We start from the raw sequence: 20285 nt of genomic DNA on the forward strand, positions 1-20285 counted from the left end.
ATAAAATCAATGATTCTGAAGATAGTTTACTAGGCTGGTAACATTTCCAAGTTGTTGCAGCCTGAACCCAGAAGTTAAATGCATTTTGTACAGGTCTGTGGTTTAACTTGGTTATCTGTAGCTTACAATACTAAAATGTTTTCAAGATACAGTGCTGATGACAGCTGCTTTATCTTTCATTTTTCTGCCACCAGCCTTATTGCAGACCATTGCTTAAAGGGTACTGTATCTATAATGTTGTGGTTTTGAATGCAGCTCGGAAGATGAGGATCTTTTTAATATGATTTATTCCGTTTTCTTTAATATGCTGACCTTGATAAATCGAGAACATTTTTGCTCCATTGTTAAGGAAATAACACACTACAAAAGCTGTCAAGCATGAAAACCTTCTTGGACATGTTAGCTGATATTCTGAAAATACTGGTATCAGATTGCCAGTCATATTAATTGGAATTAACCTTCTGAATTTTGAATTCTTTTGTTCCTCTTAATTATATTTGCATTTTGACATTCAAGTTCCCTTGCTTTATGTGTTCCAACCTTGGCCTCTTCTCTATTACAAGGATGAGAACAAATAAAATACCAATAGATGCTTAACCAAATTCCCTAGGAGAAGTCTAGCAAAGCAGTGCAGTCATCTCACAGCTAGATTTTCATGCTTTAAAAGTGTTGAGCGGTATTACTTAATACATACTCTGTTACAATGCTTAGAAAAGTCTTCCAAGAGTTGATAAGAAATCTGTGAAGATGCAGTAAAGCTGAGCTTCTTCCCCAGTGCACTTTCCTGGGGTGTGAGACAGTGAAGTTCAGCAGCATAATGGAATTTTTTCTAGCATCTGCCTTCTTCACAGAGTCTGTGGACGGTCCCCAAATGAGAACAATAAGTGTATAAATTACACTAGACATAGTAGTTTTCACAGTGTAATTTGTGCATCCTGTGTTCTTTCTCTTGCAGGACAAATGACCAGCTAGTAGCATTCCTGTCCAGATATCGTGATATGAACTTCTTGAAATCACATGGGAGGGACAATGCAAGGTAAGCTGGCCCTTCCCTCAGCTTATTTTAGCCATGGCACTGAGAGTTTTTGCATAGTGATGGTTTTCAAGTGTTAGCTGAATGAAGAAATCCCTAGCCCAGGAAAGAAAAGCAAATGAGGAGGAAGTCCTCTTCTGAGGACAGTTGTGTATTGGTCCAGAATGGCTCCTCCCCACAGCAGTAATTGCCAAATAGTTATTGCCCCGCACAGCAACACTTCCCTGCCCCAGTCAGTCCCACCACACTGGGGACCAAGACCTGCACTAGCTGGGGTCTGCAGCAAAGCCCTCTGCAAGCAGAGCATCTCTGCAGGATGTGGGAGCCTGCACCAGGGTGAATATGCTGGTGATGGTGGCTGGAGGTAGCATGATCTGTTAGCATTTTGGAGTCCTTGGATCAGCGTCCCTGTTCATCTACCCTGCACAGGTCTCAGGGAGAAGAGAATGTGCTGTGTTTCCCACAATGCATCACTAATACTTACAGCTTTGCGGCTTGAAGGAGCAGCAGTGTCCAAACACCATGTTTCCAAAGATTTAGACAACCTCTGCAGGTGGAAGATCTTTCCCATCTGATTGCAGTGGCGTTTTCCTCTTTATTGATGGTTTTGGACCATAACAGCAGTTTTGCAACATTTCCAGAAACTCCATGTGCTGAGTCCCAGTGGCTTTGAACCTGAAAATAGTGGTTTATTTTGCTTGGGTCACCAGGACATCTCTTTACTCTGTAAAATGTGCGGCATACTCTGAGGCTGGGTTCAGATAGTAAGGGTAGAGAATATGACCCACTGAGGTGCATCTTCAGTGTAGCAGATAGGTAGAATAACACACAGGTCTCTCTCACTTCTTGGCTGCTCTTGCCACTAGATTTATCAATTCTGGCATGTTTCCGTTTAAATTAAGCCCTCATGAGCATTCATCTGGTGCATGCTGAAGTTCTATAGCAGGTAGTAAAAAATAATACTGTGAGAAATAATATTTAAGTCTGAGTCAACAGTTTTCGTAGGAGAGTCTCTGGCTTGGGAAATGCAGTGTCAGAGTGATTGGCAGGTTGAGTTCAAGCTGGTGATAGTGATCGTCAGCAGAGTTATTGTAGGAAAGGGAAGAGACACAACCAGGGAAAAGCAGTTGGTCTCCTATGCCTCTTTGCTCCTCTGGTGCGCCTGATTCGTCTCAAATTCCCCGAGCTGGCTAAGGAAAATAATGAATTATGACATGTCACATCAAGGTGGCTTAAACATGCCAACCTCAGCTGGGTTAGAATAATTTAAATCAATTAAACACATTAATCCTGCATTAATATAATAATGAAATTATCTAATGTGCCACTTGTCATCTCCTCACAGGAATAATAACCCATTTATTAGTTCAGTGATTCCCTTTGGCTGTATAAACAATTAAATACATTTTAGCCTATTACAATATGTTGCTGTGTTTTGTTTTTCTTCTGGATTTCTACCATAAATTCTTTCTGCATCAGGGAACATAATGTGGGACAGGAGTTCAGATTTGCCATCCCTGTCTGCTGTGGTTGTGTAGTCGCTGCATCCCGTAGGCGCTCCCACTGGATGAATGAATCCTTTCACATCACCCCTTGGCAGCTCCCCAAAATTTCTATCAAGGAGATAGAGTGTCTCCTGTCCTCCTGCATAGCCCATATAACTGTAGAGACAGGGCAGCAGGACAGCTTCAAGCCAGTAGCTCCAGCAGCCTCTGAGTAATATTGGTGTTGGGTAAAAATTCATTCCATTGGTGTCAAAAGCTGATCAAAAATCTGTTAGCCCTCCATTTGTGTTGTGTGTGATATTCCAGCTCTACAATCACTTGTAGAGAGAGAAATTGTATCTACTGTGAAGATCTCCAGCCTGATCTTTCAGTTTTAGAGTTTTAGTAACTCAGTCTTGTCTAAACCAGTAAATGTACCATCTGCTCTGCCCGTTTGACACACAGTTTCCAGGTGGCTTCCATTTTATGCCCAAGGTTTGTAAGCTTAGGTTGTGCCAGTGAGGTTTATCCCTGGAGTTAGAATGATGAAATCCTCTGTATGAATCCAGGCAGGTGAAACAAGACCAAAGGCCCACGTAGGCTGTTAACTCCATGTCCTGCTGCCTGTAGCTGATGTTCCCAGGGGAGCACAAGAGGCACGTAGTGATGCTTCCTTACAGTATTCTCTCAGCCTCCTGTGACCTTTGCTTGCAGAATTTCCACAGCCAGACTTGGTGACTTGTTCATTTAAGAGTAGGGGATGATTATTATTTTCTATTGAATTTTCCAGGTACTTTTTAAATTTTGCCATTTCCTTTGCCTTGTCACAGCCCTGTGGGAAAGAACTATCCTGTCGTGGGAATGGTATGGCCAAGAGTTTCGTAAGGTCAGCAAGAGAAGCAACAACCTCTTTGGCCACAAAAATTTAACAAACAAAAGGCAGCTTTTGGAAAGGGTTTTGGGCACATGCCAGTCTCCAAGATATTGGGCAATAGGAGAAAACTCCCATGGGACATCCTATCTCAAAACAGGCTGGAACAGGGGTTGTCATTTAAAATGGCTAGTTGAAGCCATGATAATAAGAGAGAGGACACTGGACTAGACTGAATGCCGCCCATTTACAGTAGTAATTTTGCTGTTACAAGGTGTTTTCCTCAAAACATGTGAACTAATAACAGGGTGCTCTGCATTTAAATATCACTGAAAGCAATGTATAACCCTTGCTACTAGTTTATATTTTAATTTGTGGGTGAATAATGGCTCCTAAGCAATAAGCTTTTCAATCATGTACGTCTGCTTTGTAAACAACTAGAAGCTCTGAATTTTAAGTCATCATAGTCTTTGGATCATACAACAGAAAGATTAGAAGTGCCATCTTAAAACCGAAATACTTATACAGCTCAATTACAATGTACTTTGTATTCAAGCCATGTTCACAATCAGCACATGTTTTACTGCCAAATAAGGAGAGAAACCAGGCTTCCTTTTATAGAGTGAAGTTTTCTTTTAGTTATGCCAAAGTCATTAAAAAGCACATCACTCTGATTTTCCTTTAGCGGCTTCTGAAAAGGGAATGGACGTGAAAATGGTTCCTTAACTCAGCTGGAGAAGCATTATTTCCTTAGCTGGATGTATGAAATGAAATTGCATGCAGTGGCTGGAGTTGTTACATAGTGCTTAGTGGGCAACACTTACATTTTCTCCTCTTTTCAGTGTCCTAGACTATTAAAAGCAAAAGACTAACCCAGTAGTTGTATAAGGTATTACAGTTTGGAACACTCGGAAGTTTTCATTTTTTGGCAGGAGCAGCACCTGGCTGATGTATTATAAAATATAAAGTCAGTCAAATGTGACAACTTCAGCAACAGGCAGGAAAAAGGATTTCTTTTAATAAAAACCTTGCCACAGTAGTCATTTGGGAAACAGTGTAAACATGCGAAAGGCTGGATGCTGTTACATCTTAGAGGAATCCAGAACTCATAGGCAGACTACAGACAGCTAAAGAAAAGGCCATTAGAAGTTTGCTACGTATCTGAGGAGTTCTCTTGTGCTGTTTTTGTCTCCTTATTAATGCTGTTACTTGCAGTTGTGTTGTTCCCTTTCTGGCTCCCAGGTTCCAGATACTTTCAGAGGTTGTGCTGAACTGTACAGCTTTTAATAACAACCATGGCAAGCCTATCCCAGTTCTTAGAGGCTGGAGAGACCTGAACTCCTGGAGGACTGGAGCGTGTTACCAAAATCTCCACCTCTATCAGCCCAGTTTCCTCACCTCTCCAGACAGGCCTTTTGTTCCACTGCAGCACATTTTCATTGGCGTCCTGTACACTGGGTTGGTGGTAGTTTGGTGGTTGGTTAGAAAATGGATCACATAGTAAATGATCCATTTGATTGATGAATTGCCCAGTAAGTACCCAAATACTAGGGAAAAAATTGATATATTATCCCTGCTGTTGGAATAGTTTAACCACTTAGCTTCCAACAGCACTTAGCTTGCTGCTCATGTAAAATACTCGGCTTAAATTTCCCTCAGCCACACTTTTTTGTTAATTTTTTGGAAACACTTCAGTATTCTGAAGCAGACAGACTAAGAAGATCTATTTTTCGCTTGTAACTAGTTCAGCCCAACAGTTGTATGTCAGCTGTAGCAACTGAAATAGTAACATGCATCTTCTATGCAAAGAGACTGCACTTTACATTACAGCTAACTTTGAAATGTTCCTTATTGTTTTATACTAAGCGTTAGGGGAACCATAAAGCCTTTACTGCTTCAGCCTGACAGTTTGCCTTCTATTACGGCTTTTATTTCTGCTTGGTTTTGGAAAACCATGCTAAGTTGTCAATGCAAAGAAAAAAACTAGATTGAAGAGGATAGGAAGATGCAGTAAAAATAGATGTATGTCTTGACATGGGACAAAGCAGGATGGGTTTTGGTCTTGGTAGAGTATACAAGTAAGATCATCCACCAGTTTGGGAAGGTGCAGTAAGTGAGAAGGTTTGAAGTAGCCATAATTTATCTGGTGAGACGGGAATTAGGAAGGAGGTGAAAACTGAGGTACCAGTAATCAAAAGTCTTGCTGGTATCTAAGAACACTGAGTTGCCCACTTCATTTTCAGTGGTATAAATAGTAACATTTGTGTCCTTTCATCCCAGGTTCTGAGATAGTTTATAAATTGATTATGGCAGGGAACATCCTTCTAAATTATACAGATATTGTTGGCCCTGTTTTAACCACAGGTCTATAGCCTGATTTAGTAACTTGAAAATCTTTATACAAGTGACTCACACTTGCCCTCAATCACTTGGAAAGTTTGAATCCCCATTTCCTTTTCTTTCTTCAGTCGTCTAGTGTGCTGATCCCAAGAAACAGTAAGCACAGTAGAAATATCCAGCAATACAGTTGTAGTGGACACCCAAGTGTCCTCTGCTCTGTGTGTCCTTTGGCATTGCAGCTGTGATCTGGCCATGGCTGAAGCAATAGTATGTGCTGTATCTGCTCCAGCAGCAGCATCATACAGGAGAGATGGCTTCTTGCTCAGCCACTCAGGCCCAGCAGCATTCCCAGGTCAGAAACTGCTTGGTTGTGTGGGTGTTGGGAATAAGAGCAGGTAAGGGGACAAGAAATTTCTTCTAGAGAAGACAGTTAATGGAGGCAAACAGATGGCAAAATGTCAGCTTTTGTACCATTGAGTCTGTCTGTGGTGAATTCACGCTACATCTCTGCACAGTATCATTTGCAGTTTTTTCCCTGTCTTGCTTATTTTATATAAAAAGAAAAAAAATCACTGGAGTTGTGGCCTCCCTAATCATGAGAGGAAGCCATTACATTTTTGTCCTTGTAAAAGCTGTTCTGGTTTCTTAGAAGATATAGTAAATGAAGAATGGTGGAAAGAAACCCAGAGGAAAGTCTTTGAAAGTTCCTTTCGAGTCTTGTGCTCACAAGGGACTGGATGGAACTCTTGTCAAAACAAGGCAATTCCTAGTAACGTCAGAAATAGACTCTGCAAGTTTCCTGCAACTAAAAATAGTTTTAGAGTTGTTTTTATTTTGGGGACACTTTAAGAGTTTGATCCGTGACTTGCGGCATTAAAATCTTAAGAAACGTTAAGGGGTTTTAAGACTTCTTCTGAAAGAGACATTTCCAGAAGATGGAAAGTAAGATTTTTTTGAAATGAGTGGAAGTTAACACTTAGGAAAAGGTGGGCAAGAATAAAGGATCATGAGGAATTTCTTCTAAACATAATGCAAGAGTGTGATGTGACTAAGTCATTAAATGGATATACTGAGAAAATTACATATGAAAATCGCGGAAACAAAGTATGTACAGTAAGAGATGCCTGTTGTAAAGCTTGAAAAATCTAATTATGTCCATATAGAGATGAGTAAAATGTGTGTATTCAGCACGTATCAACAGCATCTTGTGTGGAATACCCTAAATGCCATGGACATCTGGTTTCTATAAAGATGCTATTGATTCAGAAGGGCCATGTTTAATATAGTATTTCAAGGTAGGCTTGTAACTTGAGCCAGTCAAAATCCTGTACCATTTTTGCTCCACTGTGAATGATCTAAACCTTATATTGCCAAATATTTTGTGGCAGTAGACCAGCTCTCTGCCATAGATTTGCTTGCACACTGAGCATAGAACTGTTTAAACATCTACTGGAAACAACTGTGGTAACATGGACCATCAGAAAACCCTTCCAGTAGTGCTGCCTGCTCTTGCAATGAATTGCTACCCAACTCCTGGAGACCCACAAAAATTGCAGGACAAAACGTCACTTGCTGCATCTCTCCATGCAGGCTTTTTTTTTTTTTTTGTAGCTGTGTCACCTGTGTTTTCTGCTCTGAATTCAAATCCCTTTCTTCACGAAGCTGGAGCCTGTCCTGTCCTCACTGAGGAGTTGGGCGCAGGGTTGGGCACCCCTCTGTTCACATACCTGCCATGCTCTGCTGCTCACTGAGGTCTGGTGACCTTCTCCGTTGCAGGGCACGTAGAGATACAAATAACAAACACTAATAGTGTTTTGCAAGCAAGATTTCCCTAAGTTCCTTGTTAACTTATGAGTGTTCAGCACAGTGGACAAAGCTACTAAAAGCATTTTGATCTATGTGCTTATGAGTTTGGCTTTTTCAGGAGACATAAGCCCAATCTTGCTATAGCAAATCCAGTCAAGAGAGAAATTTGTTATGAGATTGTTGATGTTCATGCATTGGCATTAAAGCTTTAGGGATTGTTAGGATGCTATTGTGTTTATGATATTTTTTTCAGACTAAGGGAGTTAAAGAAAGATAACAAGGATTCTTTTTACCTCATAACATTTACATTCAGGATGCCACAGCTTAAACACATTGGAAAGCGGGGTACAATTTTTATTTCTCCCTCGTTTCTTCCATCATTTTAATGTATACTGCGGCTTTTTTCATGGCCTTTTGAAACAGCAGGAATTGTGCATTCTGTGCTTTCTGTATGCTGCCTGTCATACTGGCAGGAAATCATCTTTACAGACTAAGTGGGTGCTATTTCTTTTTTACATTGTTCTCCTTTAAAAGCTTTGGCTCCGTTTTGGAGTGAGGGGTCAGCCCTGGAGGCTTTTGGCACAACAAAAAGAGATCTTGGGAGACATACCACAAGATCATAGCTTTAGAAAACAGATGTTATCTGGTATAGCATAGATATTCTTCTCAAATAGCCAATTGTTAATTATATAAGGGTTTTTTAAATACCTTGTAACCCTTCATAGCATAGAGTTACTTATGGAAATGTGGTGAAGTCAGGCTTGTGTCACAGTCAACTGGAAACTCATCACATACTCAGTGGAGGCCAGGATTTCTGGCCTGCAGCGGGTAGGGAATGAAACTGCTCAGGTTTGGGGTTTATGAACTTATTACAAAACATTATTCAGTGACTGGTTTATGGAGATATATTGTACGCTAGAGATTGCTCACAAATTACTTGTTGCAACTGCTACACTCAAGATTGTCAAATTACAGTTCTGTACTTTCTATTTGGTCACCTAAATTGCACGTTATTGTTATATGCTTCCTGACTGATTGACTCTAGTAAGTGTTTCCAAGGTGGCTGTGCAAACACTGCTGGCAAGAGCCTCTCATATTCTCATCTGTAAAAATATTTACTTGACTTTTCCCACCAAAATTGGCTGATTCCTTCAGTTTTTGTCTAAAGAGGGTAAAAAGAGGAGCAGATCCGGTCAAAGCAATGTGCAGAGTTTGCCCACTCACATTAAGAAGAACGTGGATGTGGTACTAGTGGAGCTCCAATCTCTGCAGATCCTTGCTTGACATTGACTTTTGATTTGTGATTAATTGCTTTGCTGGTATATTGTTCACTTTTATTCCTAGTTCTTGTACTGTGAGTAATGATGATGAGATCCTTGTAGGTGGACCTGGTCATCGGTGAAATGTGGAAAAGAGGTTTTCTAGGCAAGAAGCCAGAAACAGGAAACATTTAGGAAGAAACCTTTTCACCTTAAAATGTAACTTCCTTCCAGTCAAAAACCTTTTAGTGACAAAGCTGCTGATAAGTAGTGTTTGGCAATGTGGTAGCCTCTGATGCTTAAGAAGTTTTACTCACTCACAGATGTCAGAAAATGGAAACCAGCGGACCTTGTCTTACGTACTGTGTAAGGGTGAGCATTCAGGACCGGGGGTCTCTCAGAGTTGCTGTGGTAGGCCTCGTCACTTTCAGAAAACTATCCAGGAGGTCGTATTTGATTGTGATGATTTTGCTGATATTCATGAACTGTGCAGCGATATTTATTTATCGTTAAAACATATCGCAAGAAGGGTTGAGCTGTGTGTTTATATTCATGTTGTAGGAGCATGTGCTAAACATCTTACAAATGCTTTATGTGTTATTCAGTCCTCATCTGAAATGCATTTATAAATATTTAACTACACTACAAAGTAAGAGGAGTTCCCTAAGCTGGGTTGCATTCATGAGCTGTCTGGACAGTTAACTATCCATGCTCAGGGGTGGATGACACACCATGTGCTGTAGGCAGTAGGATTTTAACATAAAGTATAAAAATAACCATGCGGAACTGTGTAAAGCCTGAGGCTGCATCCACACAGTCAGGGCGTAAATGGCACCTTTCGCACGTTGCCTGATCGCTGAGCTCAGCTGGTGATATGCATTCATGTTATGCTATGCTCACTGCTTACTTGTGAGTGTAATCCAGGCTCCTCAAAACTAGAAGCTTTTCAGGAAGAGTTAAAATTGCTTAAGGGTAAGCATAAAATGTCTTAGCTGGAGTGTTTTATCAAATAAATGTAACATGACATGCTTTTTCTTAGCTCTAGTCTTTAATGTTATTTTCTCCTGGTTGAGTCTCTTATCATTATTTTCCTTCTGTTGTTTTGTCTTGCATTGGGAGAAAGGTCAGGTGTCTTCATCTGATGGCAATCTCCAATGTATTTGGCTAACCATATCTTGCTGTCGGGTCATTGTCCTGGCAAGTACATTTGCACTTGTCAGGCGTGTGTTGGTCTTACCCTGCCAGGAAGCACCTGAATTTTTCCACGTAGACTAAGACAAATGAAATGCTATTACTAATCATAGAATCATAGAAACATAGAATAGTTAGGGTTGGAAAGGACCTCAAGATCATCTAGTTCCAACCCCCCTGCCATGGACAGGGACACCTCACACTAAACCATCCCACACAAGGCTTCATCCAACCTGGCCTTGAACACCGCCAGGGATGGAGCACTCACAACCTCCCTGGGCAACCGATTCCAGTGCCTCACCACCCTAACAGGAAAGAATTTCCTCCTTATATCCAATCTAAACTTCCCCTGTTTAAGTTTTAACCCGTTACCCCTTGTCCTGTCACTACAGTCCCTGACGAAGAGTCCCTCCCCAGCATCCCTATAGAGGCCCCCTTCAGATACTGGAAGGCTGCTATGAGGTCCCCACGCAGCCTCCTCTTCTCCAGGCTGAGCAGCCCCAACTTCCTCAGCCTGTCTTCATACGGGAGGTGCTCCAGTCCCCTGATCATCCTCGTGGCCTCCTCTGGACTTGTTCCAGCAGTTCCATGTCCTTTTTATGTTGAGGACCCCAGAACTGCACACAATACTCCAGGTGAGGTCTCACAAGAGCAGAGTAGAGAGGCAGGATCACCTCCTTCGACCTGTTGGTCCCACTCCTTTTGATGCAGCCCAGGATATGGCTGATAATCCATTTTTTGTACTTTGATTTGGGAGTTACCTGTTGGATGTCTTGTAAAACCCAAGAGAGAAAGACTTGAGGGGGAAAATCACTATTTATTTGTATTTCATTGCTCTCTCTGAAGCTTGACATGCCTGTATAAAATGCACTTGTTTGGAATTACATTGAGCATAACTAGGAACTAATGAAATACAGGACGAGACTAGAAACAAATGGGTAGGATCAGCTTTTGCCCTCCATCTTCTTCTCTTTCTTTTCAGAGGTGGCTGCTGCAAGACCATTAGATGGCTGATCAAGAATGTTTATAAGATGTCTGTAGTGTTTGAGTGGTTTTGATTTCTTGAAAAGGTCTACATGGCATACAGATTGTACCTTTCCCTCAGTAAATATCCAGTATGCTTAGAGTAAGTCCTTGCCTCCCTGAGTGCCAAAATCTCTATTGCTCGGTTGGCTAGGAGCATCAGTCATCCTAGAAAAGAGTCTGGATGGAAGATAAAAGCTTCATCCACCCTTTCCTCTTTGGTTGCATTTCAGGTCCCTTTGTGCCAGCAGTACAACCTGGGCTTGCTAGCGTGAACCACTGCCTCCGCATGCAGGATCGTTTAGTTTCTAGCAGATAAAAACCACTCATGGTCCCCTGGCTCCCAAGGAACATAGATGGATAGCAAGCAATTGCCCAATAGAAAGCTGTGTCTTCAAAGCCCCTTGGATGAGCTATTGCTTCATAGACAAAAAAATAAAGCATTTGCTATGCTACTGTGCTATTCTTTTTAGATGTAATGCCTATGTCTGAAGCAGGTACAGTACGGGCGAGCCTTTTGAGAACTGCCTGCTTCCTACTTGTTTCTGGTATTTAAAACCTGGTATGATGTTTCTAGGAAGGTTTCAAGAAGCATTAGCTAGAGAGTTATCTCTTTGCAGGTCTCCAAATGTGTTGCTGCTCTTCAGCTGGGCTGCGCTGCCTTGCTGGAGGATGAATGGTTGGAAAGTACATTTAGTTTTCTTTTAATAACCATGTTGTATAGGATTTTAGGACTGAACTCTGTTGTGAAAACACTCATGCTCCTAAGAATTGCCTTATTTCACTTCATGTGCTGAGATTTGCTTGTCCAAGCCATTAGCTCTAAAAAGTCATAGAACTGTTTTGTATACAAAAAAAAAGAGCCTGTCCACTGTTTTGGAAAACAGGAAACTGTGAGCCTGGATTTGCTGGGATCTTCTCATATTCAGTGTGGCCATACTCTTCTATTGCTAGTTTCAGACAGCAAAGCTGAAATCGTAAAATTGAGCTTTCTGCTGTTAGCCAGCTGTAAGCCCTAGCAGGTAATAAATACAGGCTGAGGGAGTTGCAAGTAGAGGGGTTTTTGAAATGGTCAGTGAGGGGGGTTGGTTTGGGAGTTTCTGTTGCAGTCAAAGAAGTTTTGGTTTGAAAATGAGGATAAAGGGTGATAAATTGGTGGAGGTAGCAGTTAGAGAAATTATTCCATGGAAAAGGACTTTAGCCAGGTGCCCACCAAAGGCACTGTGTCACTCCCCTCCTCGACTGGACAGGGGAGAGAAAATACAAGCAAAGGCTTATGAGTGAAAGTAAGGACAGGAAGGGATCACTCAGCAGCTACTATCATGGGCAACACAGACTTGACTTGGGGAAATTGGTTTCATTTATAAATAAACCTTTGCTTTATTTCCAATCAATTCATAGTAGGATAATGAGAAATAAAGCCATATCTGAAAAACACCTTCCCCCCACCCTCTCTTCTTTCTGGGTTAAATTTTCCTCCCAGATTCTCTCCTTCCTCCTCCCCTCAAGAGGTGCAGAGGGACAGGGGATGGGGGTTGTGGTCAGTTCCTCACATGTTGTCTCTGCCCCTCCTTCCTCCTCAGGGGAGGACTCCCCCTGCACTGGCCTTGGGGTCTGCAGCACTGTTCCTCTCACGTGCTCTCACTCCAGCCGCGGTTGCTGTTGCACAGCAACTTTTTCCTCTTTTTAAATATGTTATCACAGGGGTGTGGCCATGGTCGCTGATAGGCTTGGCCAGCAGCGGGTCCATCTTGTAGGTAGCTAGCACTGCCTCTGTTGGACACAGGGAAAGCTTCTAGCATCTTCTCATAGTAGCCCCCCCCCCCTTCCCCACTACCAAACCCCAAATAGAGTTCCTATTTAAATATGGTCGATAAAATTCTATTATTTTCTTAAAATAATTAACTTGAATGAGCATTTAGTTTTAAGGGAAATAAATAGATGACCAAACTTTCAGGCACATTAATATTTGATTTGGAGATAACTGCATAAATATTGAATTTGAAGATTACAATCCAGAGCACTGCATTAAAATTGCAAGACTTTTCTATTATCCTTCATAATGGAACATGAAATTAGAAACTTGTTCATGGAAAGAAAAATTTCTCCGCTCTCATCTACACATTTTCTGCACTGTTGTGTTAACAGGGGACTGCTTTCCTCATACTGTGAGAAGAAACACAGCTATCACTAGAACGTAGACCCTGCAGTCATTTACGGTCCTTTTGAAAATTAATATGCACCATTTCATAATTGCATCTCAGTCTTTTGATTGGTAGAGAACAAAACTTTAACCAGGGAGGTAGCCTAATGGGTCAACAGTCACGTTTCCAGGCAGCTTTGGTGGTGCTCCTTAACTTCTATTTCTTTTCCTCTTCCTTCGGTTGCATGTGTCTGAAAACCATTGAGTTGTCTTCTTGACTTCCTAATTCTAAAACATCTCTAAGAACCCTGGTGTAGCTCTGTTGTTCAGGCTGTTCTTGTTGCTCAGGAAGGAAGCACAGGTCTTACAGTGTCCTCCTCACTGTAAGTGCTGTAGCTCATGTTATCTGCTGTTCTCGCAGTGAGATCTGTGCTCATGTGGATGTTAGTTACTACAGCGCTCTGGTTAGCTAGCATTTATTACTGTTCAGAACATGTGGGATATGTTCAGCACACTAACTCCCTGTTAATAACAGTTCTCAGCCCCCCTTGCAAAAGGCGTGTGCTAATTCATGGCTGTCCCACTTCCCTTTCTGGGAAACAATTCTGAAAATGGAATCACAAATAGAAGCCTGGATCAGACAGTCTCAGAACATGTGTGGGCATCAGTACAAAGTGTTTTCAAACACAGATTGATTTTCCAGCTCTTCTTGGTTTTTTTCTTATTGGTCTTGGATAATTCATTTCCATAACTTGACAGTTTGGCAGTTGCTCCTCTTATTCATGGCTGGGCAATAACAAAACGTTGTTCCCATAGACTTGAAAACAGAGGAAACATAACATACTCATTCTACAGCAAAAAGCAATGCAGTTGAATCTCTTCCTAATTAACTACACCTCAATAAAAAGAATCAAGTAATAGTAACATGGGAGAAAAATTGGTCATTTTACCTTTGCGTACAATTGGCGGGTTTTCAAAACCTGTGCATTTACTTAGAGGCAGAAGCCTATCACCCAGGGTGTGTTCAGCTCCCAGTCATCTTCTGGTGGTTCTGCAGCAGTTTGTTAAGAGTTAATGAACATTATGGGGTTTCATGCCATACAGCTCTGTAACTTGCACAGTTCTGTCTTTAGGACAGCAGAAGGTGTAAAGGATGTTGAAAAGCAATCTAATCTTTGCCTCTATAACTGAATATATAACTGATCAATCATTTATTGAACCTCTATTTGAGTAGAAAAGAAATACAGAAGTAACCTTTTTATGCTTTTTCGTTTGAGAAAGTAGCCTCTTTATTTCTAAGAGTTAGTGGTGAAAACGAAATACAAATTAACTTTCAATGACTACTTTTGTACCCCTCAGATTTATCAGGAAGCAAGGACTGGATCGACTTTTCCTGGAATGTGATACCCACATGTGGCGCCTGGGGGACCGGAGGATCCCAGAAGGAATTGCAGTCGATGGAGGGTCAGACTGGTTTCTCCTGAACAGGAAGTTTGTGGAGTACGTCACTTTCTCTAATGATGATCTCGTCACAAAGATGAAGAGGTTTTACTCTTACACATTGCTTCCGGCTGAGGTAGGTGAATTCAGTGCAGTCCTGCCCTGTGTTCAAAACTGCAGCATGTGTGCTTGTCTCAGAGACGATCAAAGTGAGAGGGGCTTTCCCCTGACTTTGGTGGGTAATGAGAATTTTACTTCCATGATAAGTAAGTCCTTTAGTGTTGAAACAGTTTTTGCAGGTTTTCAGTTGCTTTGTTTTGTTTGTGGGATGTTTTTTGCCAGGAGTGGCTTTGTTTTATACTTTCAAGCACAGTAATCTATTACTGAACAACCAAAAATCCAGCTGCCCTTTGCTTGCAAATTGTTCCTCCACAAAGCCTTTGAAAGCTATTAGAGATGGCGGATTGTCTTCATAAGTAGCTTTCCTCGCGATTATCCACCCTTTTCTTTAAAAATAAAACCCCTACAAACAAAGGTTTATTGTTCTGTCCAAAACTCAGCTAGAAGGCATAGTCAGAAATCATTTAGATCACTCAGGAATCGCTCTGGCTACAACTGATGCAGAAGGGGAATGCACACCAGGGTGGGTTTTCATCTACAGTGCAGCAGTGTGTCAAGGAGATGTGCATTATCTCCAAGTTGAGCACAGAGCCTGGCGGGTTGTTAGGCTGTGCTACACCTGCCTCAGCAGCTACATTGCTCCGCTGCTTTGTCAGACTCTGCTCCCAGGGTATGTAACGTGCAGCCATCCCAAGGAGGACTTCATGGCTCTCTTTAAAATGGTAACTTGCCTCACGAGTAGCCTCTGAACATTCTGAGGGATTGATGAGACTGATTGTGCAAATCCAGGCTCATTAGCTTGCAGTGGAGCACAGAGATTGTCATCTTTTGATAGGGGTTTATTATTCCACACGCATATTGAATAATCTTGCTTTAATCCCATTTCTGTTAAAAATCACCTTTTCTCTCAACTCTGATAACCTTTTCATCCATTATCTAGGAGAAATTTCTGTATCGTTACAAGAGGACACAGGGCAATGGGTAATTGGGTAGGGATTTTTTTTTCTCTCGCTTGAATGAGAATGGATGCCTTTATGGGTTTAACCAAACAGTTCAAGCATAAAATCCATATTCACTGGGCTGTCATTTAACATTAAAAAGGGTAGGGGGATTATTTGGTGGCCAGCCATGCTAATGTTATGCTGGTTATTTATAGGTCTTAGTATTACTGATTTTAAAGAGAAGTCACTGCTTCAAAAATCATCTCTCACAGGTCTAAATTTTATCATATTCCACAGCTTCTTTCTAGAAAGTTTTCTTTGCAAGATACATAGCTGGTTTCTTAAAATCACCCTGCCTTCACTGACCTGTTAACCTGCTATATCAGTCCCCATTACACATGATTTATGTAATAGCTGATATTATGATGATATAATTAGGGTAGCCCAATAGGAATTCCTTGCTGCCTTGAGTCAGCAAATAAAGACTTAGGATTTTGGATGTAATTGCAGGAGGCAGAGCGTCATTCTGGTGCCTGGGGTGAACTGTGTATTTCAGAACAAGGCCATTCAAATAGCAATGCATTTCAGAGTGCTGGAGATACAGACAACACAGAAGAGCTGTCTGAAACTGTATTTTTTCATAGTAACTGTGGTGATGGGGGAGGTTTGAGAATTGTCTTAGGAATCAACTTGAGATACATCATTAACACATTGCTCAGAAAAACACTTCTAAATCTGCTAGACTATTTCTCTATGTAACTTACAGAGGAGAAATAATGGGAATTTCTTCGAATTGCTCATACAGCTGAAATAAAACCAAAGTAATTGCTGACTCCGGTGCTTTTTCTAAAGTCCTTTGGACTCCCACTGCCTAAAGCTGGTCATTGCAGAAATGCAACCGTTCTATGCCATGTTATTGTGCAAGGCCTCAGCTGTCTGTTATTACAGTTTGCTACGTCTGTAGCGTGTTGTGATTTTTTCATGCCATATGGAGTGCATACACGTAGAGAGCTTTTCATATATAGCAGAATGATAGAGCTTGTTTGTTTTGTCACTCTGGAAGAAAGTAAGTCACCTTCATTAAGCTCAGGCCCATGGGGTGAAGTGAAAGAGAAAATGGAAGTCTGAGGAGCTGAATGTACTTGTCTGATCTGACTTTCTTGCAGTCCTTCTTTCACACCGTCCTGGAGAACAGCCCATACTGTGACACCATGGTGGACAACAACCTGCGCATCACGAACTGGAACCGTAAACTCGGTTGCAAGTGTCAGTACAAGCACATTGTTGACTGGTGTGGCTGTTCACCGAATGACTTTAAACCAGCAGACTTCCACCGATTCCAGGTAACTGAACCAGGCTTTTCTCTGATACCTGCAAAGAAGTTCTTCCCTCTCTGCTGGGGTGTGAAGAGCCATCAGTAAGGAGTGGGAAGGGAAGCTTTTACACAACCAAACAAGGTGGAGGAAGAGGTGTGAGGAAGCTCTGCTCTTAATTTCGGGAGAGTAAAGGATTGGTTCTCCTGTGTTTGGGCCCTTGAGGTGTACTGCTGTGTGGCAGGGCCGCAAAGCAGCTCTTTGAACAACTTGGCATTGGTAGATCTACTCTGCTAGAAAGGAGGGAAGCTTGACACATCTCTCACTGTGCCAGTATTACTTGGTAACTCTTGTGAATGTACTGCAAAGGGTTTTTTCCAAAGTTGCAGCTCAGGTGATTTCAGGAAGTTCCTGGCTTTTGTTGTTAAAGCAGTGTTTTTAATCTTTGGAAATAAGCTTAGCAGTTGGCTGGAGTGCCTGCTAGAGGCTTACACAGTACAAGGCAAATTGGGTTTTGTTATCATATTCATCAACATGATTATATTTAAGTTTATCTCATGGTTTTGGGGGCCAGAGTCATGAGGTTTCGATCACCGAGGCTTGGCAAGACTGTCTCAAAAAGTTTAATTGGCTCCTTTGTGATACAGCTTCCTCAAGGCACACATGAGAGCAAATCCTTGTGCTCAAGGGTGCACTCTGCCTCAGGACTGTATCTGGCCTGTGTGTCTCCTAATAAGAATGAACAACTGCTTGTTTCAAGGGCACTAGATTTGCAATTCCATCCCTGCAGCTCCTCAGGGTTCCCTGCATAAAGCATGTTTGTTCAGGCTTTGTGTGGGCTGGGGAATGTGTTACCCTACAGCACAAAAATGATGACTGCTCCAAAACAGAGATCTATTCTTTATTGTAATGTGCTGCCTACCAGGCATGGTTGAAGTCAGTGACACGGGCACTCACAAAAAGAGCAAATCAGACATTATCTAAGAGAGGCTCTGCTGCCCCAAACACCAATCCCAGCAAAGTCTCCAGCACAGAATAAATGGCACGTCTTCAGAAACTGCTGCCAGCGTGCAGAGGCTGACCTGCTCCAGGCTGGGAAAACAGCCCACGGTGACATTTCACAAAACAATCAGGTAAACTGAGCTGCAAGGGAAAGTTCCAAATTAGAACAGATGTGATGGCAGCTTCTGACGCTCGCCTGATGAGAGAGCCCCTCAGACAGACGTGTGGCACCAGACGGCTCGCTCGCGGTTCCCACGCAGGCACAAAGCAAGCTGCAGAGGAGGAGATCAGAGAGCCCACAGCATGCGCCATCTCAGAGTAAACTTCAGCATCCTCAGAAGAATTTTTCAACCATCTGGGGCACTTTTGAGCTCCTGGGATCTCAGAACCCGTGCTCAAATATGAGCATGGCAAAGCAAAGGCTTTTTAACAGCTAATGGTAGTTGAGTAGCAAACAAACCAGTACTGAACCCAAGACTGTGTCAAGTGCAAAGCAAAAAAATTGATACTGGTGTGCCTGCCCATGGCAGGGGATTGGAACTAGGTGATCTTTAAGGTCCCTCCCAACTCAAACCAGTCAAGGACTCTACATGGGACCAGTCAGAAGCTGAGAAACCTCTGCCACAGATGTCACTTCTCCCAGAGTCCTCTGACCACCTCAGAGCAGCAAATCATAGAATCATAGAATAGTTAGGGTTGGAAAGGACCTCAAGATCATCCAGTTCCAACCCCCTGCCATGGGCAGGGACACCTCACACTAAACCATCCCACCCAAGGCTTCATCCAGCCTGGCCTTGAACACTGCCAGGGATGGAGCATTCACAAATGAAATGCTGCTCTACCTCTTCTGAGCCCCAGTGCCACAGGACTTAGCTCCCTGTCTGACTACTGATGACATATGCCATTGCTGCTCCATCTCCAGACTAACATGGTAGTTTAGAGAGTGTTCCCCAGCTCTCTGGCACATGGAGAGCCTTCCAGAGCAAGGCAGAGGGTGGTGGCTGGTGGTACAAAGGGATTGGTTTGCCTGTATTTTTGCTGAGTAATTATGTAGCTTTTATGTGAATCTTAACGACACCCTCAATGACAAACGGTCACAAAGGTGACCTTTTAAGTCACCTTTGACCATGGGAAGAACCAGTTCATGTCCTCAACTCCAACCCATTTCTTAGGATGAAGTGTCGTGCCTGAAAGCGGGAACTCACTCCAGTGTTTTTTCCTTCCGTATCACCACAGCAGACTGCCAGGCCAACCTTCTTTGCCCGCAAGTTTGAAGCTGTGGTGAACCAGGAGATAATCGGCCAGCTGGACTACTACTTGTACGGCAACTACCCATCCGGCACGCCCGGCCTGCGGTCCTACTGGGAGAACGTGTATGATGAGCCTGACGGCGTGCACACCCTCAGCGATGTCGCCCTCACCATGTACCACGCGTTCTCCCGCCTGGGCCTGCGCAGAGCCGAGACCTCGTTCCATGCTGCTGGAGACAACAGCTGCCGGTGAGTCTGAGCCTGTCTGTTCTGGGGTGTTTCAGGGGACACAGCCGGGACCACTGAGCACCGGCAGAGGTTCAGCTGCTGGCTGGAGCGTGCAGTCACAGACAGGACCAGGCAGCTGCCAATGTACAGTGCTTATAAGGAGTATTTATGCCTATAAAATAACATTGGTTATTCAGGGTTGACATTACGTGACCTGTTTGCTGCACTTTTAAGGAGCTCCTCTCCAGCGTGATGGAGACTGACAGGATCCAGTTGGGCGGTGCTACCGCACTGCTGCCTTCTCTTGATTAATTTTAGCAAGTGTATTATACCTGCAGCTCCTAAAACCCTCTGTGTGATTGCAGCAGAGGTCATGTTCACCTCTATTAGGCTTACCAAAAGCACAGGACAGGATTTCAGAATTACTCTGAACACAGGCAGATTAATAGTCCTTGCTTGTTTGTTCCCCTGGGTGTATACAAGGAGTACAGAGAACTACTTGCTTGAGCTCAGTTTGCCTGCTTGGTACAGCTGTCTGTGCCAAAAGCATTGCAACTGGTGGGATCCATTAGCATCAAGTAAATAAAATGTTCATATGGATAAATATAGATACAGCAAATAAAGGTCCTTACTCTTTAAAGAGAACCTTATTCTTTAAAGAGAACCTCCCCTATATTCTAGATTCTTTTTTCACCTATAAGCTTAGCAAAGAAGGATTTAGTCTAAAAGGGATTTGAAGGAAATGTTCCTGGAGTTAGACTCGCACAGTCTCTCCTCATCGTAGATGTGTGCTGCCTGCAAAGATGTCTGAAACTGTTTACATTCAAAGCAGAGAGGGTTC

General features: G+C 42.5%; 1 protein-coding gene across 6 annotated transcripts in view; it reads left to right on the forward strand.

The window, feature by feature from the left end:
* The window catches only part of XYLT1 (xylosyltransferase 1), a 205275-nt gene that overhangs the window by 160178 nt on the left and 24812 nt on the right, over positions 1-20285 (forward strand). For 5 of the 6 annotated variants that reach the window (XM_065684209.1, XM_065684210.1, XM_065684212.1 and 2 more), the window contains 4 exons: positions 956-1036; positions 14510-14726; positions 16818-16994; positions 19203-19465. In XM_065684209.1, the coding sequence (XP_065540281.1) occupies positions 956-1036; positions 14510-14726; positions 16818-16994; positions 19203-19465 (738 nt within the window). The remainder of the gene's footprint in view (positions 1-955; positions 1037-14509; positions 14727-16817; positions 16995-19202; positions 19466-20285) is intronic. The other variant, XM_065684211.1, reaches the window with a different exon arrangement.

Source organism: Lathamus discolor, chromosome 6 (assembly GCF_037157495.1).
Source record: "Lathamus discolor isolate bLatDis1 chromosome 6, bLatDis1.hap1, whole genome shotgun sequence".
NCBI lineage: Eukaryota > Metazoa > Chordata > Aves > Psittaciformes > Psittacidae > Lathamus > Lathamus discolor.